The sequence below is a fragment of the Mus caroli genome, chromosome X, assembly GCF_900094665.2.
Source record: "Mus caroli chromosome X, CAROLI_EIJ_v1.1, whole genome shotgun sequence".
Taxonomy (NCBI): Eukaryota; Metazoa; Chordata; class Mammalia; order Rodentia; family Muridae; genus Mus; species Mus caroli.
In genome coordinates, this window is record NC_034589.1 from 152,211,411 (window position 1) to 152,239,053 (window position 27,643).

At 36.5% G+C, this 27,643-nt stretch overlaps 1 protein-coding gene across 4 annotated transcripts; it reads left to right on the top strand.

The window, feature by feature from the left end:
• Positions 1–3,285: 3,285 nt before the first annotated feature.
• Positions 3,286–27,598, top strand: Ap1s2 (adaptor related protein complex 1 subunit sigma 2). 4 transcript variants are annotated; one of them, XM_021153258.2, is made up of 6 exons: positions 3,286–3,542; positions 5,581–5,759; positions 10,757–10,865; positions 11,986–12,123; positions 25,337–25,345; positions 26,053–27,598. In XM_021153258.2, exons 2-6 carry the CDS (start codon positions 5,581–5,583, stop codon positions 26,098–26,100), a joined length of 483 nt encoding a protein of 160 aa, XP_021008917.1. In that variant the 5' UTR covers positions 3,286–3,542; the 3' UTR covers positions 26,101–27,598. The 4 variants fall into 4 exon arrangements, 3 of the variants coding, with proteins under 3 accessions (XP_021008917.1, XP_021008918.1, XP_021008919.1); XR_003835693.1 differs by lacking the exon at positions 25,337–25,345 and adding an exon at positions 15,221–15,315 and having other exon boundaries at positions 3,357–3,542; positions 26,053–27,326; XM_021153259.1 differs by lacking the exon at positions 25,337–25,345 and having other exon boundaries at positions 26,053–26,517.
• The last annotated feature ends 45 nt before the right edge of the window (positions 27,599–27,643 follow it).

Here is a 27,643-nt window from a genome sequence, read left to right on the forward strand (position 1 = left end):
TTTTTTTTTATCATGAGATATGCAAATTTATAAACTCTAAGCATCATTTTTTGCACATAACTTATATGCCAATTTAATGCTGGATTCTATTATTGGTAATTTCTAAGTAATCTAAAGGCTGGCTAAAGGAACTCTGTATAAGTCAGTACTATAGAATGCATCTCTAACTAAATGGGTTTTAGCTACTTTAGGATTTGTCATTTAAAAATTGAAATATACTAATCTCTCTTGTTACATCCTACCTCAAGATTCTATCCATGGAAATTCACTATTGTTTCTGGAGGTTGCTTCCTAGAATCGAAGAAGGCTTCTTCAGCTTCTAGGCTTATTTCAGATATCATTTACTGCAACATTACTATAACCTCTCCTTACTTCTACTTGAATACCCCATATTTTCAATTTTTTAACTTTTTAAGTAAAAAGTATTCCAATATGTTGATAGTACACCCTGATATCCTGACTTCATCATATTCATGTCCCATCAAACCATCCATGTGGTCATGTTTTAGTTCTCTTTATAAATGTAATTTTATGTACAATGGTGTTTTGCCTACATGCATATCTGCACATCTCTTGTGTCCCTGGCTTCCAGAGAGGCCTAGAATCTTCTGGGATAGCAGCCAGTATTCTTAACCAATGAGCTGCCTTTCCAGCCTCATGCGGGCATGTTTTAAACACTGCACTGTTTTTCCCTTTTCATTTAGTCATATTTTGAGATGAAACAGACATAAAAATGTATGGGTATCACAAATTTAACAGGAAACTAAAATTATTTAATAAAACCTTAGATTTTATAGTATCCAAATTTTATTGCTAAAAAATAGCATCTCTATTTTACCATCGTGTCTTGTGTTTAGCATACATGACAGCAAAACAATTTTTGAAATTTAACAAACAATTATAAATTCTGGTTATTAATTTTTCACACATAATTTTGTATAATTTTCCACAGTCGCATAAAGAAGGCAATATCACCTTGTAAACAAACACAAAGGAATTTTATATATATATATATATATATATATATATATATATATATATATATATATATATATAAAACAAAGCCTACAATTTGAAAAATGTGGAAATCAAAGTCAAACTACTTAATTACTAACAAAGATGGCAGCCGTGCTTCCTTTTGTCTTTCACAGTGAATGCACCATTAGCACTTCGAACTAAGACTGGGGAATAAACCATCTATAATCTACTGAAAAAGACCATCTGCTTCTATAAATTTTGTTCTCATATACTTGCCAAAGGAAGAGAACGTATTAACAAAATAATGGGCCCTGCTCTGTTAATTGTAGGTTGTTTGCAGTTTTGCTGTTGGTATTAGAATTTAATAAGCCATTCCTTCTGCTAAATTAATAAGCAGCCAAGATTATGTAATAGCTGCTTTCAGCTGCTAATTATTTTCCCATAATTCCTTCTCTACCCCCCAGCCCTCCCCACTTTCCTCTCTCTCTCTTTTTGGCTAGGAACACAGAAATGAGACTGCCAATTTGCCAGTCTCCCATAATTTCCAGAGCTACTAACCAACATTAGTAACACATCCAATGAGTTTAAACTTGGGAGGTAGTGACTTAGGCACCCTGAGGACATAGGTGGTTTGAACACAAAAAGAAAAGGCAGTGTTTAGAAGGCCGTTTTTCATTGTGTAATATCATTGCTATCTTTGAACTGGCTAATGACATCTGTTTCTTGTGAGAAAGTACATTGGCATTTTAGAGGCATGTTTCAACAATAAACAGAGAAATTTGGGCCGGGGACCTAAAGACCTACCAAAAGCCAATTCTGCTTTCTATTGACCACTTTAATACTCCAGTATATTTCACTCACACACGTTTGTAGGAAACTTTCCAAGAAGCATAGTATTGCTGAGAAGGGGAAAGTATTCTAGTTTTATTTTTGCTAAACAAAAGCATATACAAAATGACCTCAAATTCCTAAGGTATAAGATCCTATTACATTGGCACTGTAAGACATAAAAATCAACATTGATGTCTAATAAGGGGGTTCTTTCAATTAAGTAAACACAGCTTCGCTAAAAATGTAGCATCTTTTTTTTCTTACATTAGTTAATTTACAATTCCTTTTTAGTAATCTCTGCAAAGAAGGCATGCCCAACAAATACTCTGTTCTGGCTTTTGTTGTAGAGACAGAGGTGACAGTAGTAATGAGTAGCATTTGACAGGGGAAATCCATGGCTGTCCAAGCAAGGTCACCTAATCCTGTGGATCTCCATTCCCCTTATCTATAAAAGATGAGTTGAACTCGATGATCCATCCATTCCACCACTCAAATAAAACACAGACATCCATCATACGCCCAGAACTAAGTCAGCATTTCAGCTCTTTAACAAGTCTATCATCATTTTATAATTTTATTAAGCAACTCACATTTATCAGTAGTGTTAAAACCAGGCAGAGAACTATGTTGTTAAACGAATAAAATCCAAGGTGCGCTAAACAGAAGCATGTGGGTAAAAGAGGAATTCGTTGTTCCGGGGCTTTAGGGTGAGGCTTTATAGATGTGACATTAGAGGAAGGACATGCCAAGGCGAGCAAGTCATCAGCCAAGGCTAAACTGGAACCCGGGATGGGGAAGGTGGGGGGCGAGACCGTGAGAAGGAAGCGCGATCTAAAGGGACTAAGCGCTGTCTGGATTTTTTTTTTTTTTTTTTTTTTTTTTTTTTGCAGCAAAGAGCGGACCACAACTCCTCCAGACCGCCGCACTGCTGGGGGAAGCAAGCCCTGCAGAGAGGCTCTTGCAAAGCTTGTGGAGAGAAGTGTCTAGGCTAGCTGGGGCTGGAGCTGGAGCCCGGCGATGGAAAGGAGGGGCCTCCCTGCAAACGCGGGCACGAGCACCGCGACAGCGCTGACTTGTTTTCCCCTGAGTTGCAGCACTCCTGTCCTTGGCTCCCACCATCACCGCCGACTGTCACACCTCCCCGCCCAACCCTCTGGAGACCCACGTAGTCACTGGCGCTCGGAATCAGCCCCTTTGCGGTGCGGACCATCCTTTAGCCTGCACCACGGGGTCAGCTAAGGGCGCCGCGGAGCCCCATCACCCTGCCACCGAAGGAGCCAGGACAGCCGCGCGCGCCGCGTCCCGGCAGCACAGCCCAAAGTACGCAAGCGCGCTGGCCACAGCCTAAGCCGCTTCCGGGTCACGTGGCCAGACTTCCGGCCCTCGCCACGCCTACCCTGCGGTCATTTGACCAATCGGCTTCTCGTTCTTGCCGGCAACTGCGCTCACTCTAGAGGCGGTTGGCGCCCCCTCGGCAGCTTGGCGCGCGGCCTCCGGTCCGCCTCTCCGCTCGCCGCAGCCCGGGCTCCTCCTCCGTCCAGCCTCCAGGGCGGGATCTGTTGGCTCGCCCTACCCTCGCAGCCTAAGCCTGCCCTCCACCAGACGGGTCCCCTCCCCGCGGCACCACGGCTTCCCTTCCACAGCACGGCGACGGGGGCTTCCCCTCAGCAGCTGCCGGCGCCTCAGTCTCTGCGGCCAGCCCAGCTCCGCCGCGTCCGCGGCCCGCCGCCGCCGTAAGTGCTGAAGGAGTCCGCTGAGCTGGCAGGGATGGAAAAAGGGAGCGATGGCTGGGACGCGCCCCCCGCCGCCCCGTGAGCGCCCCGACGACCCCACCCCGGGTCCTCCCGGGGCGCCGCGCCCCGAAACTCACTTCTGCCGGCGGTAGCGCTCCGCTCTCCACTCGGCAGCGCGCCGGTGATGCAGGGGAACCGGTCCTAGGTTCCGCGGGGACCCCGCGGCACCTGTGGTTCCCTGATCGCCTCAAGTTTGACGGGGCGTTTTGGGGAGGGGCCGGGGTGACGGCGACCGAGGACTTGGCGCCCCTGGCGGGCCAGCGGATGCCATTGTCTCCGCTCCACTCCTTGCCGGTCACCTCGCCCAGCTTTGGGTACTGATGGAGTGTAGTCCCGGGAGGAGGGGAGGCGTCCGAGACTGCGGGACCCCAGGGATGCTGGACCAGAGCCCACTCCAAGGCTGAGCTCATTGTTGGTTTTTTTGTTTTGTTTTGGTTTGGTTTGGTTTTAATACCAATCTGGAGAAATTGTTGTCCCGGGATTTGCGGCAAAATCAAAGCGAGGGAAAAGGAATACTTGTGCCGCGGGGTTTCGTCCCATGTTAGCACATCATTTGTTTTGAGGAAAATGTTTGGTTTCTTCGTCCTCCAAAGTGGTAGGGCGGATACTGGACCCCGCTACAGATAGCCTAGAGCACTCTCCAGTCATTAGCAAACCGTCTCTCCTGGTCAAGATTTAAGAAAACCGATCGGTCCCTTCCCCAAGTTCTGATAACGGTTTGCGTTCAATGTCCAGTTCTTTCGATGCCGTTCTTTTCAATGCCGCTGTCTTCAGGACTTACACTTTGCTCTCAATGAATTATATAGTGTTGTGTGGGGTAATAGCCAATTTTAACTTTATTAAAGTTAAATGGCTACGCCATAAATATCGGATGTTTTCTTGATGCCTTTTTGGGATATTGCGAGGTGGATTTCCTGTCTAGAGCCAATTTGATTTTATATTAGTTACGTAAATTCCTCCTCCGGGTGTTCAAATTTAAGGTTGTGTGGTGAATATTAAGAATCGCCCTTGGGTGGATCTTACTTGCACTGTCACTGTTAAAGGAACTTAAAAAGGTTAAAACAAAACACCTATCCAATTTTTACCTTCAAATTAGCTTTACAATACAGCTCGGTTTTACCAGTTGAATTATAAAATACATGCCTTAGAAAATATAGACTGACCAACAGACATGCAAATACTAAGTAAATCTATGCAAATTAGCTTCGGTATAAAACATACTCAAATCCAGCATAACATTCAAATGTGGTTTTTTTTTTAAAGAAGTATTCTGTGCACTGTCCCAAAAATTTGTTGTTTTAGATTAAATAACCTGTGTCTCAATATGAGTAACTTTGAGTAAAGCTTTTTAAGCGTGTATTTTCTTTTACATACATTAACTCAGTTCTTGAGTGCTTGTTTGTGTTGGATTTTATGAAATGCAAACATAAAAATCGGGCTTTTGTCTTTAAAATGTGTTGTTTGTGAGATCTTTTTGATTAATATTGTGTTTTTGCTTAAAATATGCTAGCATAAATTGAAGGGAATGCTTTAAATGATAAGCAGTTTTTCTGCAAGAAATTCAGCCTGGAACTAGAATAGCCTCAGGGTGAAAAATAGTAGGTCTCCTCTTTCCTAGAAATGTACCTAAATCAACTACCTGATGTCTGCATTTGCCTTTAATGCACATAGAGTGGTGGAGTGTGGAACAGGTAGAAAATTGTTTCTTGAAATTATCAGAGTTTTTTGTTCTTCAAAATTTTCACTCCAGCTTACCACCTGTTCTGATTTCCACACACTCTTCCACACTTACCTACATATAGTAAGATCTTTCCAATAGAATTTCCTGCTATTATAACCTGCTTAGAAATGTTGATGGCTTATTGATCATGTGTCAGGGTGTTTACTGTACCCCCCAAAGCAGCTCTGAAACATCATGTGATCTTGACTGTTGATCCTAGGTAATTGTATGTAATTTTGATTTTACTTATTTTAACAGATGCAGTTTATGTTGCTTTTTAGTCGCCAGGGAAAGCTTCGACTGCAGAAATGGTATGTCCCACTGTCAGACAAAGAAAAGAAGAAGATCACAAGAGAACTTGTTCAAACCGTTTTAGCACGGAAACCCAAGATGTGCAGCTTCCTTGAGTGGAGAGATCTGAAGATTGTTTATAAAAGGTATTTTTGTTTGTTTTTTTTTTATCAGAAAGGTGAAATACTGTCAAATATTAGGGTTATTTCTAATGAGGAAATTGCAGACTTTTATGTCAATAAACAAAGATTAATAAATATTAAATGAAATAAATTTAAAGGAAAACTTTCCATTTAAAAATAAGTAACTGCTATTTTGATTGCTTGCCTTAGGCTGAAGCAATAGCAGCAGGGAATCATTTTTAAATTAATTAATTATATAAAAAAGACAGACAATTATTTCTGCTTAATCACCATTTTAGAAAAATTTAGTAAATTCATTACTGGGGTAAATAGGGTATTTTAAATTTTTAAGTACTTCGCTAAATTCAGGCATGCATAGATAACAGTGTAATAATTCCTTGTTATAACAAATCTATAAAATAATTACTGATATTTGGTATTTCTTTTCTGACTTTTAGAATTAATCTTATTCATAAAGATCCTGGACACATAGACCATCTCAGTATACAGATGTTTAAATATTTTGTGTATATACAGAATGTCTTTCCTAGTAGCATTTATTAATTTAAAATGGACTTTTTGCTGTGAAGGAGTTATGTTTAGATATGATAATTTTACCAAGGATAGATTTTTTTTAAAGTGATGTTTCGAAATAACTTGTAAAAAAAATAGCTTTTTACACAGTTTTTTCTTTAATGGTACATATCTTTATTTTGTTGGTAACCAAAAGTTTTCTAAGCAGCTTAAAAGAAATATAATTTCTTCTTTTATAGAATTTTTTGAGGGAACATTTCCTTATTTCTTCCCCATTTCTGGTCCCCTTTGAATAATTTACTGAATTCAACATAAAAGCATGTCTTCATATAAAACATTGTCTTGTATGGGGAGTGCTCAGAGAACAGAATGGAATTCAATGATGGTGGAGAGAAGTCTAATTTTCTATCACTATATTTCAAATATGGATGGGTTTTATGGAAGAGGTGGCAGGGGAAAACAGAGATTAATAGGACATTGAGACCATTAGCCTTCTCTTTCTTTCATAGTGAATTTCATCAGGTTGGGTGATTTTTGTATCCTATGTTTGGTTTAGTATTTGTTGAGAAAGATCATACATAGCATTTGAGAACTGGAAGATGCCTTAAGAACACACTTACAATCTTTTTGCCCAGGGTTAGAATCTTGAATAAAGCAAATAGAAATAGAATTGCTTTTGTGGAATCAGAAAAAGGAACCTTGTACTCTGGCTCAGTTGGTCTCTGCTCTCTGCACAAGAGACAGGTACTGGATTTGAAAAACATAGTTTATTGTTCAAATTTCAATTTATAAAAGATGAGAATTTGTGAGTGGTGACTTGGCCCAAGGTCATATACTAGTGATGGGCTTTGGACTACAATCTAAGTCTTAAATGTGGAGGCAATAGTTTTAAATAGGTGTGGAAAGACATAGAGATCAGATTTGCATTTTCTGCAAAGATTGCAGTAAAACAATGGCTGAGGAGTGGGCTGAGACTGGCACCTGCAGGATCAGTAGGGGACTGCATGATAATTGGTTCCTGAGCTGAGAGGCCAGAAAGACCTCTGAGAGAGCTGTTTGTTACCTAGGAAAGGAAGTGGAGTCACCATGTGGCCTTTTATTGTTCCCTTGGCTCTCTGATGGGATGTGGTGGGAATAGACATGGAACTTGAGGGTGAAAGTTAGACATAACATAGCAGATAATCAGCAGGTGGAAGGGATAAAGAAGCCACCGAGTATGTCAGGTCAGTAAAGTCATGGAGGGAGGCAGAGCCATTGGAGAGTAAGAACACTAATGCCAGGTTTACATGAAGTTCACTAAGAGTGAGAACTCTTGGAGTCTTACGGTGAGCGTTTCATGCATTGACTGTTGCCAGAACATTTTCAGTGGAGTAGAGACAGAACTTTTGATATAATGAGGCAAAGGTGGAGAGGTGGAGAAATCAAAACAGCATGTATAGAGAGTATTTAGGAGAGCTTTGCCAAGGCCAGAAGAGGTTGTAACTACCCATAGACATGAATTCTGGATTCCTGGACAGGGTTTATAAAAGGTGTGAGAAGTTTAAGCTTATTGTAGATAGTGAAAGGAGTCCCCCGTGTGGAGGAGGAAAATTCTAACAAGAGAACAAGCCCATGAATAGGCCATTCGGAGGGGAAAGGAAAGAGCGGTTGGGGTGCACAGACAGCTGCCACGCAGCCCGTCCCTGTCCATCTGTCCATCTCCCTACCTTTTTCAGAATTTCAAAAAGAACTCCAACCTGATCTGATAATTAGATCAAAGATTTTTTTCAAACCTAATTTGGACTTTTATTGAGATGTTTTGTATACTGAAGACAAAATGTATAATGCTTTTCTTTATCCAGATCATCCTGAAACCCTCATCTGCTAGCCACTTAACTGTGTGTACTTTGTTATTATCAGGTGATGTGTTTTCCCTGTTCCGACTGGAAGACCTTTTAAGCCAGAGACTTTCTACTGAGCGTCTAAGAAATTGTGCCCTAGCACTTGAACTGTTCCTCTTAGCATGTTTGTTATGCCGCCGTTGTTCCCTGAGCATTTGCCATACATGTTTTCCCTTGTGAGAGGAAGCACTGGCTAGTATACTTACTATTAATAATCTCTGCAATAGAATTATTTGGGTAATATCGTTGAAAATCTGAGGACTTGGGTTGTGTCCCCATGTGCCATTGTCTAGTATTTTGACTTTGACTAGGCTGGGTTTTGCCTTTTTGTCCATCTTTTAAGTAAGTGCCCCTGAAGCTCACTTAGAGACAGGACACTATATGCCGAGTTTGTGCAGCATTTCAGAGGAAAGGCAATTGAATTTTGGTCTTTTAAAATTAATGTTAAAATGCATCCCCATGTTACTAGCTTGAGAATTTGTTGAAGGATACTTAATAATTTTCTTTACTAACAAAAGAAATGTTACCAACATACCAGTGGGTGTTGAGAATTGTTTAGCTACATTCACGCACAGTCAGCTGATATTTAGCTGACTGCGGAGAAGTCATGTGTTTTGAATATAAGAATAGGCACTTTCAGATGTTCTGAGTGCCAGTAATTAGAGTAAGCCCTAATCCATGGTGCTAAAAATAACTAACCATACCTCTCTCCTTACTAGTCTATTATTAATTTTACTTCAGATTTAGACTTACAAATATGTACTTAGAGAACAAAATGAGCCCATTAGTGAGTTTTAAAGCACCATTTGGCCCTAAAAATAGGGAGTATTCTCCAGGTTCTCCTAGTAATCTTTTACTAAATCTTTTTTTTTTTTAATCTCTTTCCCTTCTTCAAAGCTCTTAATATATTGCGTTGAGCATATTTTAATTTTAACCAGGTGCAGGATTATTTTAATACAGTTTGCAGCTGTGGTTTTTAATAGAAAACTTGGGCTCCAGGGTCAAATTTCTGTTCTGAGCCCGTTACTCAAGCCTGGGTCTCCTATAAATGCAAATAGTAATGATATCTTAGTAAGGCTGTTGTGAAGATTAAGATGTAAAGTATGCAAAAGCCTTGGCTAACATTTATTGTCTCACTGATGGTGAGGCTCTTCCTGGAGCTTGCTACTCTACTTGCTTCTTCTGAAGAGGTGTTCTTATCATGCTAATAAGGAATACTTCTTCAAGGTGGCTTTTTCTCCCCCAGTCTCAGTGAAGGAAGCATTTGGAGGATTGAAGTTGCCACTGAATAGCATAGGAAACCCTGCTTGGATCTCTAGTATGACTGAAAAAAAAATTAACTGCTGTTGGGTAGTTTTCTTCTTACAGTGTTTTAGGTTGGTGCCTAGACAATCAGTCCTGCTTATTTTTAAATGCATGGCTGGTATAATTTAGGACCTTCAGATGTTTTGTTGCTTAAATATTTTTTTTTATTTGTAAAGAAAGAGGCAGTATGTAGATCAAGAAACGAGGAGAGAGTTTCCATACCAGATGCCTAACAATAGCATGGGACAAGTTTGAAAATAATCTTATTCCAAATTTACTATTAATAATCTCTGCAAAAGAATTATTTGTTATTCTGTTCATAGAAACAATTGTATCAGCCTTTTGGTCTGTCATTTTTATATCATTTCATCTTTAGTTTTCATAATTCAAAGAATCCCCTATATCGGTGATTCTCAACCTGTGGGTCACAACCCCTTTGGCAAACCCCCATCTCTAAAAATATTTACATTATAGCTCATAACAGTAACAAAAGTATGGTTTTGAAGTAGCAATGAAAATAATTTTATGATTGGGGGGGTCTCCACAACATGAGGAGCAGTCTTAAAATATGGAGCATTTAGTAAGGGGGAGAACCAATACCCTATGAAGTTTGTGCCAGGCTCTCCAGATGCTGGCATGGATTAGGGAGGATGGAGAGTCGGAATAGCCCTTGCTTTTCTAAATAAACAAAACAAGGTTAGGATGGGAGCAAGAGCAAGTGTTTTGCTCAAGTTAGAGATGGTGCCCTGTTTTGTCTTTCCTGACTTCTCTTACTCTGGACAAGGGAACACACTGAAAGGTAGATGTACTTTGAGAGACCACAGGCTTACAGATTAGAGATTTCTGTGTATACATTGTCCTTCAATAACATGTTCTAAAACATTGACAAGATCTTCAATAAGCTCTTCAGTTGGGATAAATTGACAGCTTGTTTTCTCCCATTTGCTTGTAGCGTGAATCAATCACACTGTATATTTTGTTCTAATTAAGTAAACTTAAGAAAACTGGCTCAATTATATTTTTCAAATGTGTAGAAAGCAATCTGAAAGAAAGAAGAGCAAGAGCAATTACTCCTTCTAAGAGACATGATGAATTATTTTTCTCTTTTTCTTTTTGCCTGTGTTTTCCAAAATTTCTCTTGCACATTGATTACTTTTGTAATCTAGGAGAAAAAGAATTTGTTTTAAAAGAAGAATAAACATGATTATAATAAGCATGAGGACTTGACAACAGGGCATGAAAATATATTTAGATAACATGATTATAGGGGTAACATTTTTCTGTAATTCTGTCTCATTACAGATATGCCAGTCTATATTTTTGCTGTGCTATTGAGGATCAGGACAATGAACTGATTACCCTGGAAATAATCCATCGTTACGTGGAATTACTTGACAAGTATTTTGGCAGTGTGAGTAGTAGTTTTAGGGTTTTTTTTTTTTATCCTGTCTCTTACAGGCTTATTATTTGAGGATTCTAACTTAAGGAGAGGACAGGGCTGGCTCTTCTTGTTGTCAGTGTTTCTAGTCAACTTTTCAGAATCTCTGGCCCCACAGATGTACTCATTTAATTGTAATGATGAGAATAAGTTTTAAAATAGTAAAATAGGGATGCTGGAAAGATAACTCAGTTGGTGATGTGCTTGCTACTCAAGTATGAGAACCTGAATTCAATCCCAAGTATGCACATAAAAAGCCAGTGCTGGCTGCTGCTGCTGCTGCTTTTTAAATTTTGTTATGTATGGGTGTTTTGCCTACATAGACATCTGTGCATCAATTGTACACTGGTGTCCACAAAAGCCAAAAGAAGATGTCAAATCCCCTGGAAGTAAAGATACAGATGGTGATGAGCTATAATGTAGGTGCTAGGAAATGAACCTTGGTCATTTGCAAGTGCAGACAGTCTTTTTAAATGATGAACCATCTGTCTGGCCCCTGGCTTTTGCTTCTAATTCCCAGGGTGGTGTTGACAGATGGATCTTTGGAGCTCACTGATCAGCCAGCCCTATCCTAGTCAGTGAGGCCTAGGTCCCAGTGAGAGACCTTGTCTCTAAAATCCAGGTAGATGGCTCCTGAGGAACAACAGCCATTTGTACACCAGTGTACACATGCACACACATACATGCACCCACACACGCACACACGTGTGAAATAGAAGAATTCTATTACTGACATTAACATTCTGGAAGAGTAAAGTAAGTCATTCAGAATTGTTAGCAGCTTAATCACATTACTCAAAAACTGTGTATTTAAAGATCAGTTTTAATGAGTGGAAAATTATTAAGTTGACTACATAGGGAGTGTGCAGAGCTAGATCTTGTAGGCATTGTGCTGTCAAGTGCTTGAGATTTGACAATTAAGCTTACTTAAATCAATGGTGCTTAATCAGCAAGATTTCCATTTGGAAAAGAATTAAGATCAATTCAGTCTGATGAGATTTTCTTCACTGCCCAGTAGTGAATAAGCATCTTTGGCTTAAGTTTTATCAGGCCTTGTTTTTGTCTGCTTATTTCTTTTGTTGTTGCTTTTCAGGTATGTGAACTTGATATCATCTTTAATTTTGAGAAGGCCTATTTTATTTTGGATGAATTTCTCTTGGGAGGAGAAGTTCAGGAAACATCCAAGAAAAATGTCCTTAAAGCAATTGAGCAGGCCGATCTCCTGCAGGAGGTAAGCTACTTAGGCTCCTGAAAAGGAACTAGCATGTTTCGCTTTGCTAGGGAAATCTCAGTCATCATTCCTTCGAGTTTTAGCAGTGACCTCAAAGCATGCTTTGTATGGAGTGTTCATGTGTCAGTCACATCAACTCAGTTATCTATGAATGGGTGGTTCTCTGGGGAGATGGGCCTCCCCATCAGGCTTAGAGGAAAGACAGCTTTAATTCAAATAAATAAATGAATCAATAGAGAAATAAATGCATATATTAAAAGGGGGAAACAATTGGCCAAAAGTAACCATCATTTAAGAACTTGTCATCCTTTGTTTTGAATTACTTAAAGCCCCTCCACCTTTTTCATTAGTTTGGATAATTAGGAGTTGACTGTGAGATTATGGCATTTCCTTTCCAAATTGGTTCATGCTTGCACCTCATGTCCATTAAGAGGAAATGTAGTCAAGCAATTGTTCGTGTTTTCTAATTAAACTTTTTAGAGAACCCTCTGGCTTTGTGTTAACAAAATTAACTTAAAATGAATTAGTACTTCTTTGTTCTTTTGAAATAACTAACCATATTCTGTCAAAACTGTTATATTCTTGTCTTAACTTCCATATCCCAGAACCATAGCAACCCCTTTCCTTTCTAATTGCCTTCACCATCCTGAGCTAATCATGTGTTTGATGCTGAGATACCAAGTTAAATTATGGTTTAGAGCTTATGGTGGCTATTAAAATATAGAGAGTTTAGCATGAAAATGTGTTACTAAAGAAAATATAGGGTGTTTTCATTAAGGCATATATATATATATATATATATATATATGAGATATATATATATATATGAGATATATATATATATGAGACATAAATATTTGTGTCCTATGGGTTCATTTACTAGAAGTATTAAAAGTAGATTTGTATTTCTCATTTATTTAACCCTTTCTTATCTATTACATATTAATTTTTAATTAGTAAAATAGACTTTAAATTCAGTGTTTTCTAGTATTTCTGAAATTGCTACCTTTAAAGGAATAACTAAGAGAAGAAGACTAACTTAATTTTCCATTATAATTTCTTTACTTTTGGTATTTGTAGTGGAGGGTACTCCTAGTCAATCCTCTGTATCAGCTGTAGGGCCTGCTTAAAGTTTTCTTGATATCACCCAGACTCTATCTACAACTGCTAAATGTGAGACTACAGACTGTGTGTTTAACGTAGTGGTTGTCAGAAAATAGGTTGGTGAGTACAAAACTGTAGTATTTCAGTGGCGGCCTTCACACCATCTGCTGTTTGGTAGTCAAATGAACACAGACCGTTTTCCTTGTGTGCACAGTTTGCCATGGTGGATTATTGATTACAAACATGCCATTTCGGAGGTTTGTAATTCTAACATCAGGTATGCTGACTTTAAGACTATAGTCTACTGTTATAAAATTGGTTTTAAAGTTAGCATCTCCTTTTGTTGTTTACTATCAAACTTAAGAGAAAACAAACAAAAATGATGAGGTTAAGTTAGGGGTGTCGAATGTTTGCTTACCTTTCATGAAGCCCTGAGTTCAGTCCCTAGCTCAGCATAAACCAAGATATGGTGGTGTATGCCTGAATATTAGCACTTGGGAAGTGGAGACCGAAGAATCAGGAGTTAAAGGTCTGGGCTACAAAGGAAGTTTTGAGGGAAACCTCAGGGTAACCTGAGGCCCTGCCAAAAATAAAACTAACCAAAAGTTAGGCCCCAAGATTGGGAATTGAAAATTCTTCATATTTGTGTCTTGTCTTACTGTTTAATTATTATAGAACTATAATCTCTCACAGAACTTATTTCTTCTAAGTTTTTTCATTATTTTCTGGTGAATTTTTTGTTGTTTTCAAGACATTTTTAAAGCTGTTAAGAGTTCAGTATTTGCTTTTAATGATGTTCCCAGAGAGTAATGCTTAGGGCACTGGGATCTCCTTGATCCTGGGTTACTTTGTAAATGCTACTAGAAAATGGCTCCATGCTAGGAGCCATTTACACTAGGACAAGGCCATTGTGTTTACTTGATAGTGTGCATTTCCCTTGTGAGGGTTCAAAGCATTCTTAAAGCAGTATGTGCTATTTACCACTTCTTAGGCCTGAGGACAGTCACTGTTGTTGTTACCAGTAGTTAGAACTTTTCATGGATATGGAGATTTATAGACAGTATTTTCAAAAGTCTCTTCTTGTTAGATTTACCAAAATGCCTAGAATATAATAGCTTTGTAGGTCTTATAATTTGAGATATATTAGTCACTTTGACAATATCCTGAAGTGATTTTGTTTCTAAAATTGTCTAAGGATGCTATTGTAGCTAAATTCATCCTAAACTTTGCAGTGAAAGTACTAAAAACCTGATTTTAATGTAATTTTTCATTTATTTTGACTTTTCTATTTAGTGTCAAAATCTTTATTTGGACTATTTTAAGCGCTGAAGATGATTTTGAATTGACAATGAACTTCATCTGTTGGCTGAAGAATATATATATAAATTAAAATAGTTTTGATTTTAGATATTTTTAAAATTTCTATTCAGAAAATTTATTAAAATTTTACTTTGCACAATTTATATAAATATGTAATTTAGGTAGTCTTTCATCTTGTGGGCAGATATGCAGTGGCTAAAGTAGATTTTCTTGTTATCATGCTACAGAACAAAAAGAATGTATATCTGAATAATAACTGCCAAAATATTAGCAAACATTGTGATTTAATAGTATATTTTGTCATATTTGGCATTTGCAACCAACTCTGTATTTCTAGCTTTTGGTTGCATGAATTCATAATTACCTTTCGAAGGGAAATCCCAGAAATTGGCCTGTTATTCAATTTGTTACTACTTGACTGTTGGAATTCTAAACATGTCACCTTAACATGCCACTGGTACTAAAGTTGATTTTTATATGGACATATGACATGATGGATTAATAAAGTTATATTCTTTACAATGCTTAGCATATTTCCCTCCCCACATACCTAGTTTGGGGGTGGTCATGTGAGGGCTAATGATGCAATTGAACATAAGGAAATAATAGTATGGTTATTTTTTCCTGTGAAGTCAGGCACTTACCAGCTTTTCTCTGCTCCTTAATTTTATAGAGCCAGAATGAAGAATGGGGAGGTTTGTCTGAGGATATCTTATGATAAAGAACAGTCTAAGACTTTAGTTCCTTTGATCCCCAACTTATTTATTGGTAACTACTAAATTTACCATTTTTGTGGCATGAATAAAATGGCACTATGCAGAGACTGTTGCACGTGAGATGATTTCAAGTCCTTGCTTGATCTGTGAAGATCAAATAGTTAAATATTAGGCATCAGGCTTAATATAACCTTAGCGGTACATGCATGATGATGTTGATCAGCGCTTTGAGATGTGCCGACCTTTCTTTCTTATACTAACAGCATCACTTTGAAATTCGTGGGGATTTTTTTTTTTTTGAGCTTTGTTTGCTGTTGGTATTGCTTCTCACTAAAGTAATCCATGGAATGGAAAAAGGTGAGGTGCCAAAAGCAAGCACTGTACTCATGAATTTGCTTCTACTTGAAGATGATCCAGTTTATGAATAGGGTCATGGGACTCGTAGATATTTGTCTCATCTAGAACATGATAGTCTATGGAGAATTACTGCTGCTCAAGTTGATTTGTTTTAGTGCTGAGGCCTGCATGAAAAATATCTTAAATAGTTTGCTATGTCTTTGTAAAAGTAATCATTAATCTGTGGGACTGCATAAAAATGGAAAGGTAAGAATCTTGAGAGAAAGGATGATTTCTGTAAAAAACAAATTGAGGCTTTTATAATAACGTTAAGCAAATAAATATTTCTTAAAGTATCTTATAATGTGAAGATTTAAATTTTTCAAAAAAATTAAGCCTTGCTACTTAAGAATATTTAGGCACGCTAGTGAGATTCAAGAATATCTTAAATTGTTTAAAAAGCACATATCCTTTCAAATATATAAAATTGTCATTTAACAGCAAAACATTTTATTATAAAACTTTTGCTTTATTTCCTTTTATAAGATAAACCCCCTAAAACTCTTTTGTAAGTACCACTCTTTCATGTTATAACTTTGAAGCCTAAACCTCTTTCTTTAACTGGGTTAAAAGTTAAGGCTATAGTTACTAATGCAAGAGTACTTTAAATGTAGTTTGGGATCTGCTAGCACAGATATGGAGAAATGAGATTTGATTGATACTTGAAATAGACAATCCAGAAGCAGGCAGATATACAAGGCAGAATAGATCTCTATCCTTTAGCTTTATTTTTAGTACCATATACTATGACTAGTGTCACTGGTGTCTGCTGTTCAAATTGTAATCATTTTGTTCTATATAGTTTTAGTCAGCTTCCTCTTCCTCCTCCTCCTCTTCCTTTTTGTTTATCCTTTGGAATTTTGTAGCCACCCACCCCCCTTTGTTTCTTTTCTAACTCATAGTGGCTAGCTACTGTGAGCTCTTTGTTTCTTTTTTATTATTATTATTTTTATTAGATATTTTCTTTATTTACATTTCAAATGCTATCCCGAAAGTTCCCTATAACCCCCCCCCGCCCTGCTCCCCTACCCACCCACTCCCATTTCTTGGCCCTGGCATTCCCCTGTACTGGGGCATATAAAGTTTGCGATACCAAGGGGCCTCTCTTTCCAGTGATGGCCGACTAGGCCATCTTCTGCTACATATGCAGCTAGAGACAGGAGCTCTGGGGGTACTGGTTAGCTCTTTGTTTCTTGTTTGTTTTTGCAGCACCTTGGGCCAGAACTCAGGGTAGAGTCTACCCTAGGCAAACCCTTCATCATAGTCCTATATCTCTAGCTTCACTTGGGTTTTTGTAATGATTAAAAATTGGAATGATTTAAATAGTCAATTATAAATTTAATCTTGAAACAATTTTTTACGAGAACCCATAGTAATGCAGTTTTATATTAATGCATTTATATTACTGTTTTTGTACAAAGTACAAAAATTATTGAATAATATTCTCATTACTTGCTTTGCTCTCTCAAATTTTGTCTTCTATTCTATTTTTTCCTTTTTTAATGTCAATCTTAACCTTCATAATTGATTTCATGATCCTAGAGTTAGGACCTACTAAGAGCATATTGTGAGTGGTCAGTGGTGATTTTTTTTCATTAAACAGTACTTGCTGAAAAATTTTAGATTTGAGTTATTCCCCTACTGACATTATAATTTGTTTTGTTTCCTGTTACTTTAAAAAATTTAATTTCCATAGTAGAAAAATTAGTAAATACAAGCCAACATACTTGAATATAATCTTGCCCACCAAGCAGAGCCAAAGCAGTGCATAGCATCTCCTAGGTAGAGACCAAGGACACTGTTAAATATCCTATTCTGCACAGGACACACCTACCAAAGAATTAGCCAGCCCCTAAAGTCACTTGTATCCAAGTTGAGAAACCCTGACTTAATTTAACACTTTGAGCTAAAAATTTCATTTTTCTTTTATGAAATGTTACATCTTTTTAATACGTAGTATTATAATATAGTAGTATATGTAATATTCAGTATAAATGATGGCTGAAAATTAGAAATACTAAGAAGTGCAAAAACTTTAAAATTATGAAAAGAAGAACATGTTAACACATAAGTGACTATAAAAAAATCACCCCTGTGATTCATACAAATTACCTTTGCCCGATAACTAGCAACTGGGGCAATAATGTATGGTTGCCTTTAGAACCTAACCCACAGCAAAGCTTATGGGATGTCATGGAATGATCTAATTTCCTCAGCAACAACTAGATCTGTTCACTTCTATTAAGGTAATTGAGTTTTTATGTGGAAACAAGATTGAATCTACCCTGCAGGCAGGCAGAACACTATTGAATTAGTTGGTGATTTTCTCATCCACTTTAGGATGGGATCATTCCAAGGAAGACTAAAGTGACCAGACTTTCCAGTCAGACTTTCTTTTGTTACAGATTTTTTGTTCTTCCTCATCCTATCAGACTTGAAGAGTTTGTTTGAATTTCTGATTCTAAGGAATCGTTTGTTTAGAAAACTGGCTAAATTTAGAGAATTTCAGGGCAAATTCACCTACACTAGAATAAGCTTAAATATTTCTTTAATCTAAGCTAATTTTTCTGTTGTTTTATTTTTTTATTTTAAAAGTATAATTAGATGCCAGAGAAAGTAATTTGTCCTTAGTATCTTATAATTAACAGGTTTAAAGTAGCATTTGTAAGACATAATTAAAAAATTACTCAACTCGTTCTTTTTAAGGAAATAATAACAGAAATAGATGAGTAGCCCAGTATGAAAGAGCAGAGGGCATGACTAAGTCAGGGATGAGCAAAAAAACGTCTTTCCAAAGGGAATACAAATTAAAACACCAACTAACCCTTTTAACTATTGTCTTACAACAATCAGAGACATTCTTGTTACTGCTTGTAAACACTTAACGTTGTATTCCATTAAGGATTGGTTTTTGTGGTGTCTGTTTCATGATGAAACATGTACTATACCTGTTGTCCCATTACATATACATCCAAGTATTTTATCCAACTAAGAAATATATATATATGTATATATATATAAATATATATGTATATATACCATGCATATGTATGTATATGCACCAAGACATAGTCTCAGCATGATATTAAGCCATTGGAATCTACCCAAATGTGTATCAGTGGGAAACAATTGAAGAGAATTATAGTAGTCATACCTGCCATTGCTAATCTAACTGTGAAATACAAAAGACTAAATTTCCATGTAATGATATGGAAAGATACTCAAGATATATGAAATTACAAATGATCAAGAAGCAGAATATTGACTATGAGATAGCTTCTCCCTCCATTTTTCAGATAAGAAAATCAAGAAAGTTTTAAAATATTTATTTTATATTATAAATTTTTTTGGTGGAAGAATGCTGCAGTCTGAATGTATAACACAATGTAACATTGTGTTGTTACAGATGGACTACACCATGAGCCCTGTCATCTTAAAGGTGCCTTATAAACTGTTTTTAATCCTCCTATTTTTAAAATTCATTGCTCAAAATAGATCTTAGTGGTTTTGTATATTGTGAGGCCTTTTGGCTTTAAAATAAGGTACAAAATACACTATTTTATAATACAAGGAGTATGGAAAGAAACTCCTTTTAAAACAAGTGAAGTAAGGTAATAAACTTGAAATCACACTTTCTTATATTTGCTCTTCATTAAATATAATTTTTTCTCGTATCACATTGAACTAGAATCAGGAGAGTAGCCATTCAGTCTTGGATATGTACCACCATTAGGTTATTTAAGTATCTCTCAGTTTAACAGTACTTAAGCTAATACAATTGCTAGTTTTGGAGTATTTCAGCTTTCTGGTTAGTTTTACTTATGAGCCACATCATAATCTTATAATGGTGAATGAATATCTAGGAAATTTTATGGTACTTAGGGAGACAGTGATTTTGAAAAGAGAGCTAAGTTGATTCTTGTCTGATGTTTTTGACATCTTAAATTTGCCACACTACATCTAGTCCTTTTGTAACTTGAGAGTGGAATTATTCTTAGTACAGAAGAAAGATGAAAAAGCATGCATACTGACGAGAAGGAGCTCATGCAAAGAGTCATGAACATTAGAAAGAAAGGGGTTTAAAATATGCTGGATTGGAAGGGGGATGGAGCAGAATCAAAAGCACTGGTTGTAGGCAAGCAATGTTTCCTCTGTTAGAAGGCACTAGTGGAGTAAAGCTGGAGATCTTTCTTGAGTTAGATGAGCAAACTTGAGAGGGTCTTATTCTTGGACTTGAAAAATGGCATCTAGAGGAGACCCACTGGGGACTGGGGAAAAGAGAAAATAACAAGCAAAGTGTGGGTTTTGGCAACAGACTCACCAAAGAATAAATAAGTGCTGAGCAAAGGGATTGTCCAAAAAGGAAGACTCATTTCAGGTTGGAAATAATGCATTTGTAATATTCATAAATTCAGTTTGCTGAGTTATATATGTGTGTGTGACTGCTTCCAAAGGTGCCCACAGGAAGTTCAAGATAGTAGACCTAGTTGTGCAGGGTCTTTTGTATGTTGTGATGGGCTGTACTATCACCTCTAATTCTTATGTACTTGTTTTTTACTCAGAAAATGTACTGATAAGGGTCCAGAATGATGTTTATGTTGAACTTACTGTATATCCTTTGCATATGAGAGGGGGAGAATCTTGGTCAATTACATAGTTAAATCTTTTACCTAAAAGTCCAGCGATAATGTTAAGTAGTCATTAAATCACTTATTTATAGCAGAACTTCTTCAAATGTTAACAGTCTGAACTAGACATTTCCTAGTACCCTAAAAAGGATTAAAGGATACCATTTACTATATATACCACCATTTATTTTTGAGCATTTTAGAGGTGTCTTTCTTGAAGGATGCTCTTCCAGTGAAGAGGGGTTTCTTCCTATAAAGACTATTCTTGACAATTGATAGGTGCTAATTTCTTGTTTCACTATAGTAGTGTGGACCCTTGGCTTTCAAAAAGTAGTTTGGATTCTCATCAACCCTTTTGCTTACCAAAGGGTCATTAAAAACAAACAAACAAACAAACAACAAACAAACTGAAACCTGTTAGTTAAAAAACAATGGCAGTGCCTGGGGTGGCCACATTTCAAAACCTGTTCATATAGAACTTTTGTCCTTGTAGGTTTTCTCCAGGAAGGAATGACTGCATTTTAATCTATTTTTACTTTTATTATAATTTACTTTATTCAGCCCTGTTGGGAAAACCACCTTTCTCCTTCAATGGGCATAAAAAGTATTGTGGTTAGTTTTCATATGACATGATATTTGAGAAATCAAAAACTTTAAAAACTGTAACATAAAGGCAAAGAATTGGTATTGAAGTATAAGGTTTTTTGAGACTTAAACTTTTCTTGTTCTCTCTCCAGAAAACAGAGACTATGTATCACAGCAAGAGTCTCATTGGGTATAAGAAAGCGTACTAGAATACGTGCTGGAAGTACAGACATGCATCAGAATGTAGTAGGATATATGAATTCAGTTCTAATTATCATTTTGTCAAGTTGATTGTTTGTGTTTTGGCATTATTTGGAAAATTAATTGCAATACCAATGGATAGCCCTATTATTTCATTAAATTGATGGGTTTTAGGAAATTTTCCCTGTAATTCATAATTGAGATTATAATTTACCTTTTATACAGAATATTGAAATTGGGTGAGACTCACTGACAAAGTGTTCTTAAATATAGTAAATCAGTAATGTTATTACAGATGAAGCCTTCCCTGTGAGAACGAAAGCGTCTATAAAGTGAAGCACTGTTACTAACATTGCTTTACTTGTTTTATCATTACTCTACTCTATTCTAAATGGGAAAGGGGCAGCTCTTGTAGCCTAATATGTTAGAGTTCTAACTTTAAAATTCATCGGGGATGCTGTAAGGTCCATTTAAGACCCTACCTTGGGATATTTTTGTCACTTTTTGATGTGAAAACATCTAACATCTTATCAGATATATTTATAAGCAGATAGGTACTTAGCAATACCATATGATGAGTAGTTTTAACTTATTGGGAGGAAGCCTTTTCTCTGGATCTCTCCTTAGTGTAATAGGACCCTAATGAATGTGACACACTGGTGAAAAGGGATTCTAGCTGAACTTGCCACTAATTAGCATTTATGTAAACTGGCAATCTTTTCAGATTAGTAGTAAGTACAGAGCTCGAGGATTCTGTAGAATGTAGGGCATCTTGTTTACTGTTACATACCATGAACTTGAAAAAGATAAATCTGAACTGGGCATTAAGAACTTAAGTGTTCAGCCACAAACCAAAGAACAAAAGCAAATCTGATGCTTTAGATAATTTTACTGTGAACTAAACATTCTGATTGTGTCTCCATCAGCTTGTATACTATGTGTAAGAATATATGCATTTCTTTTGTAGCCACGCCATGAATATTTTAATGTCCCTGTGTACTAATGACTGCTCATCGACTATGCAGACTTTCACAGAGGAAATAGAGAACTGATATACTTATGAAAGAAAATGTCCTCAACTTGGTGACTAATTCTCCTGTAAAATAATATATAGCATTTTATAGCTAGTACCTTTATGATTGTATTTTTCTGTGCCTATTCCTAATTCTATTTATTCTGTATATGATATGACATAGTTTTTTTGTCTACTACTGATTTCTTCTTCACAAAATATGACTTGTGAATGTTTTAATATTCTAAACACATACAAGTTATCACTAGTAAATCATCTGTGATTAATCTTATGAGAGTATAAGAGAAAGACCGGGAACAATCACAAATGTTTACCAAAGAAAATACAGTTAGGAGCTCAGGCAAAATTAGGAGCACTACAATATTTAATGTAGTTTGATCTTCCACTGTTGAAGAAAACCAAGCTTTATTTAGCACTAAGATTACTTTACAGTCTGTACAAGTTAATATGTTGTACTGTATCACATAAAAGTGTGTTGAAGCAATATAAGAAAAAAATCAATTGTATAATTCTCTAAGATCTAAGGTTAAAACATTTCAATTTTTAAGAAATTTTGTATTGCCAATATTTATTAAGCCACATTTATGCAGTGTCAAAAGTCTTTTAAGAACTATCAGAAAGCTATGTCACAGAGTCTCTTGTATTGTTGCTCCGTAACACTGAGCCTACTTATGTGATACAAAATTCTCATATTCATTTATATTTATTAGTTAATGGCTTCCTAATTAATATATTAAGCCTTCTTCTAAACACTCAGTGCTCTGTTAACAATGGTTGTATATTTTGGAATACTAAAAGCTTTTAATATTAATTTTATAAAAAATATGCCTTTAATAATATTTATCAAATTCTACTATTAAAATACCAGATAACTCATTTGTCTATGTAGAGAGTTTAAAGCCTAAGTAAACTGTTACTAAACAGTAGTGCATGCCTGTCATCCTAGTACCTAGGAGGCTGATGCAGGAGGAAGATGAGCTACTATAGTACCTAGGGCATCCCTGTCTCAGAAGACAAAACTCTAGTAACTTCAGAAGGTACCCAAACGAGTTTCCCACTGAAAGAAGATCTGTAAAATGTCGTAGGAAATGTAGTGTTAGGCAGCTGGACAGCTCAGCTCTCTCCATTACCATCTGAAACAGCACAAAACATTGCTCTTTCATTTCCATTTTTCCCATCCTCCCACACTACATGTTGTTCACCTGATTTTAATGTTGCATAAATATGCATTGTCTCATGCCTGTTTGTTTTGGATGCTGTGTGCTGAGCTGTAACAAAATGTTGTGCTTTTGTGAGGGGGAGGGGGTATCTGTATACAGCTGCTTGCTTTAAATTAGCACATTCTCAAATAGCTTTTCCTGCATGTCTGAAATAAAGTATTGCATGTACTTTGTCTCATGTGAATGACTTCTTTCTTCTCCATCCTTTTTGATAAAATAACATTTTATATTTTCATTTCTCCAGGTAATGTTTTAAGTTGTGATTTTTAAAAAAATAACAATTTCTGAGCCTACAATAGTACTAAGTCTATTCACATTGTTGTACAACAGCTCTCCAGAACGTTTTCAGCTTGCAGAACTGAAATTACGTAACTCATCAGCCAACTACTTCCCATTTCTCTCTTACTGAAGGCAGGCCCTGGTAACAACCATTCTATTTTAATTGTTGCCCTAAATAATTTTGAGCTACAATTTCAGTGTCAACTTGCAAAAATTACATTTTGTATTATAAACACTTTGTAAAAACATTGAACTTGTCCAGTCTTAAAGGAATATAATCTGTAAATTAAACCAGACCTTTAGAAAGGACATATATTATTAAAGAATGCATGTTCAAAAAGCAACATGATTCTCTTCAGACCACAGGCAGTGAGCACCTTGGAGAAATCTGATCAGCTCTAGGGAATAGTTATAGGGCATTTTTATCTAGAGATGTTGAGCATATAAACTGTATAAAATGCAGTGTAGTGATGCTTTAACAAAGTCAAGACTCCATGAAGTTGTCCTTTGAGTTGGCATTAGGTGGAATCACTGTTAAATTCACATGTCCTTTCACTCGGGGGAATGACTATTTTCTTTTCCACCTCTTTTGATAAAATATTTTACATTTTCATTTTTCCAGGTAATGTTTTAAATTGTAAGGAAAAAAAACCATAGAATTCACCATCTTAACCATTACTGAGCCCACAGTATGAAATAGTTAAGTGATTCAGATGTCACTCTCAGTATATTTAATGGTTATATATAAGCCAAACATTTTAAGCAGGGAAGATGGGACTCTATTGCTACTGTTGTTAGACTGTCTTAAAAAAAAAAAAAAACCTATCATGAAAACATCTAGACAAACACAGAGAATCCCATACAAAGGATTCATACATCCATCATTCAACATCAGCAGTTATCAACCTCACATCCAGTTCCTCAAGCACAAACCCTAGACCAACTGATACTTCATCTTTAATGCTCCAGTATTTATTCCTAACAGCTAAGAACCACAGCAAACAAAATGAACAATAAGTACTTTTGTCTTGTGATTGGCTCCATTTTCCTAATTGCCAGAGGGGAATGAATGACTTCTTACAGTTAAATTAGGTTCCAAAGACATTTTATATCAGATGGTTCATAGGCCTTCAGTCCCTCAATTTTTAGCAAGCCTGTTTTCCCCCCCTACTCTTTGCCATTAAAAAACAAAACCTTTTAATACCAGTTTGCCACATTCTTATTTAGGTGATTATATTCTTGTGGCAGTGTTTACCTTTCTCTTTTATCCTCCATCTTTCTTAGATCTATAACCTGATTCCACTGAAGTGAAATTGGGGTGGCAAGTGTACTTCATAGATTATACTACCACTTGGAAAAGTGTCCTTTCCCACTTAAGCTGATTTTCACCCATATCTCATTACTAGATAAGCATATTAACAGACATTCTAAGAACATTTTTTGGCTATGGTATTTAATACTAAATGCTAAACCCTTCATTTAGATTTCAGTCGTGTAACTGTCAGCTAATACTTGTTGAAGCACTTTCTTTAAATCAGGCATTGAGCCTTAAACTCAGTCTCAACACATGGAGGTAAGTACTACTACTTTTGTTTTCCAAATATGGAAACAACAGAGTTTAAGTCACTTAAGATTACACTGTATAGATTCCTACCATTCAACCTAACATTCTAAAGATTCCTGATGTAATTTAATTTTTCTTTTCCTTGTTTTGTGCTGTCTCATAATTAGGATGCAAAAGTAAGTTTATTATTGGATAACAAACTTACATTGTTTTCATCTATTAAAGTTGCTTGTAATAGCCAAACGTCTGGCCTATATGGTCCTTTTTTATTTTTGTAGTGTATAAAATTGGTCAGTTTGGAAATTTTTTAAATATCTCTTTTAGATTCGGCTGATTTGTCTTTAATATTTAAAAACAAATATTCATTCTTCCATCAAGACAAAAAAGCTTTTTGTTCCATAGTGTTTTTTCCGTATGTCACCTCCAGCAGTGCCAGTGGTTGCCCAGGGGAGGTGTGGGGAGGTAACTTTTCTAAAGCAGACATTTCTCTCAATAACATGTGACAAAACTGACCACTAAAAACTTTGAGAGGAGGGAGCTTTCTATTTGGAAGACATTTTGAATTTTAGTATTTTAGATAATATTTTTCTGTATGTAATTTTATACATTGTTGCTAGTTAGTTTACAATGGGCTTGACTGCTGTTTGTGTTATAGCAATGCCCAACACATTAGTCAATAGTAGGTATTTAGTAAGTGCTAAAACCATTCTTCTGACATTTTAGACACAAACCGGAAAACTACTGGCTGTCAGCAGTAGATTATTCCTGTGTTCCTGAATTGCCTTCTTTAATCTCTAAAATGAGCATGCCCTTCATGTGAGCTTTTTATATTCCCAAGACTCTCTGTATCTGCTTACCAGAGTCTCACATTTTCCCTCCACAGGAAGCTGAAACCCCACGTAGTGTTCTTGAAGAAATTGGACTGACATAACTGTCCTCCCTTGCTGATGACTTCTTGTGGCATTTCACACTGTAGATGGTCACTGCCTCTCATGTCCATGTTAGCTAATGGTGTAAGATGATGTCTTGTCAGTATTACTGTTTTGCTAAGCTGCTTCATTCAGGCCTACCCAATTTTTTTTTAAAGGGAACTTTGGTTAATCAAATGATAAATTAAGGGACATAAATATGAATTAGGAAGATACAGAAAAAGTAACATACCATTTGTGGACATTTTAAAGTGTAAAGGTCAGTCTCATAATTATGTGCTTATATAAAAATATGTCTATATACATGTATTATCCAACAGTTTGGCAAAATACATCTACTATTGTACTTAAAAAAGGAAACTTAAATTATGTGAAACCTGGTTTAATGAAACCAAAGACTAGAGTAGCATTTCAGTATACATAAAAAAATAAAAGGAATTGACACATCACACAGATCAAATTAATGCAAGTTTATTGAAAAGTAAGCAACCAAATTTATATACCAAATACCCATATTGGATACAACATACTTTAAAACAAAGGGAATTTAGATGCTTTTAGAGGACTAACTTAGAATGATGCTGTCTTATTACTAAAATTCATTAAGTATTCTGAATGAATAGAACAAGGAACAAAGACTTTCCTAATCTTGAGCACATAATTTTTAAGGCCAAGAAACATTTGACTCCCTGAGGTGAAGTTTTGGTGGTCACAATCATGTTTTCAATGCCCCAAAATAAAATAGCACGGTTCATTACCAGGTATTCTTCCTAACAGTATGTTGCTCTCTTCACGAAGTATTACATAAAGTCATTATCTAAAGCATGAATGTTCCTTCTGGGGTGCTTGTTAAAGCCAAATTTATTTTGCTTCCCTATTGCTTCCTTCCAGTTAGAAGTGCTACAGACTTGACAGCAGCTCCCTACCTTTCATGTCACTGTCTAGTCGTTGGAAGTCTTATGACAGCTTAAAAGTTACCTTTCATATAGCAAAGTGAGAGTTGACTGAAGCAAAGTGGCACTGGTTGGCCCTATATTTTTTGAAGCTGTATAAATGTGCGGCATCACTTTTATACATCCTGACACATACCTGAACACATCTCCCTGATTTCTATGTTCCCTTGTAATATGCTAGGCTGGAGTAAGCTTTGCTGTGATTGTGAACAACTTTCAAGCCACCTGAACACTGTCTTATCACATCACCAATTAATGGTAATAAATGTTCTGCAAACACTGTGGTGTACTTTTCTCTTTCCAAAAGTTTTGTTGAACTAGGGAGATCTTCTAAAGGAAGGGTTCTCTTTTCTTCCACTATAACAATTCCTCTCCATCTGACACCCCAGCCCTGCAGGGAAATGTGATGGTGCTTGCACGCACACACAAAAATAGCAGAAGGATCAAGGAACGTTCATGTATTTCAACTCAGTAAAACAAAATCACATAGACTCTACGCTACTTACAACACATTTTCAATTAATAAATGCTGCTTTTAAGCCATGATACAGTTGACTTTTATACACTTTCTGATTTAGCAACTCAATTATTC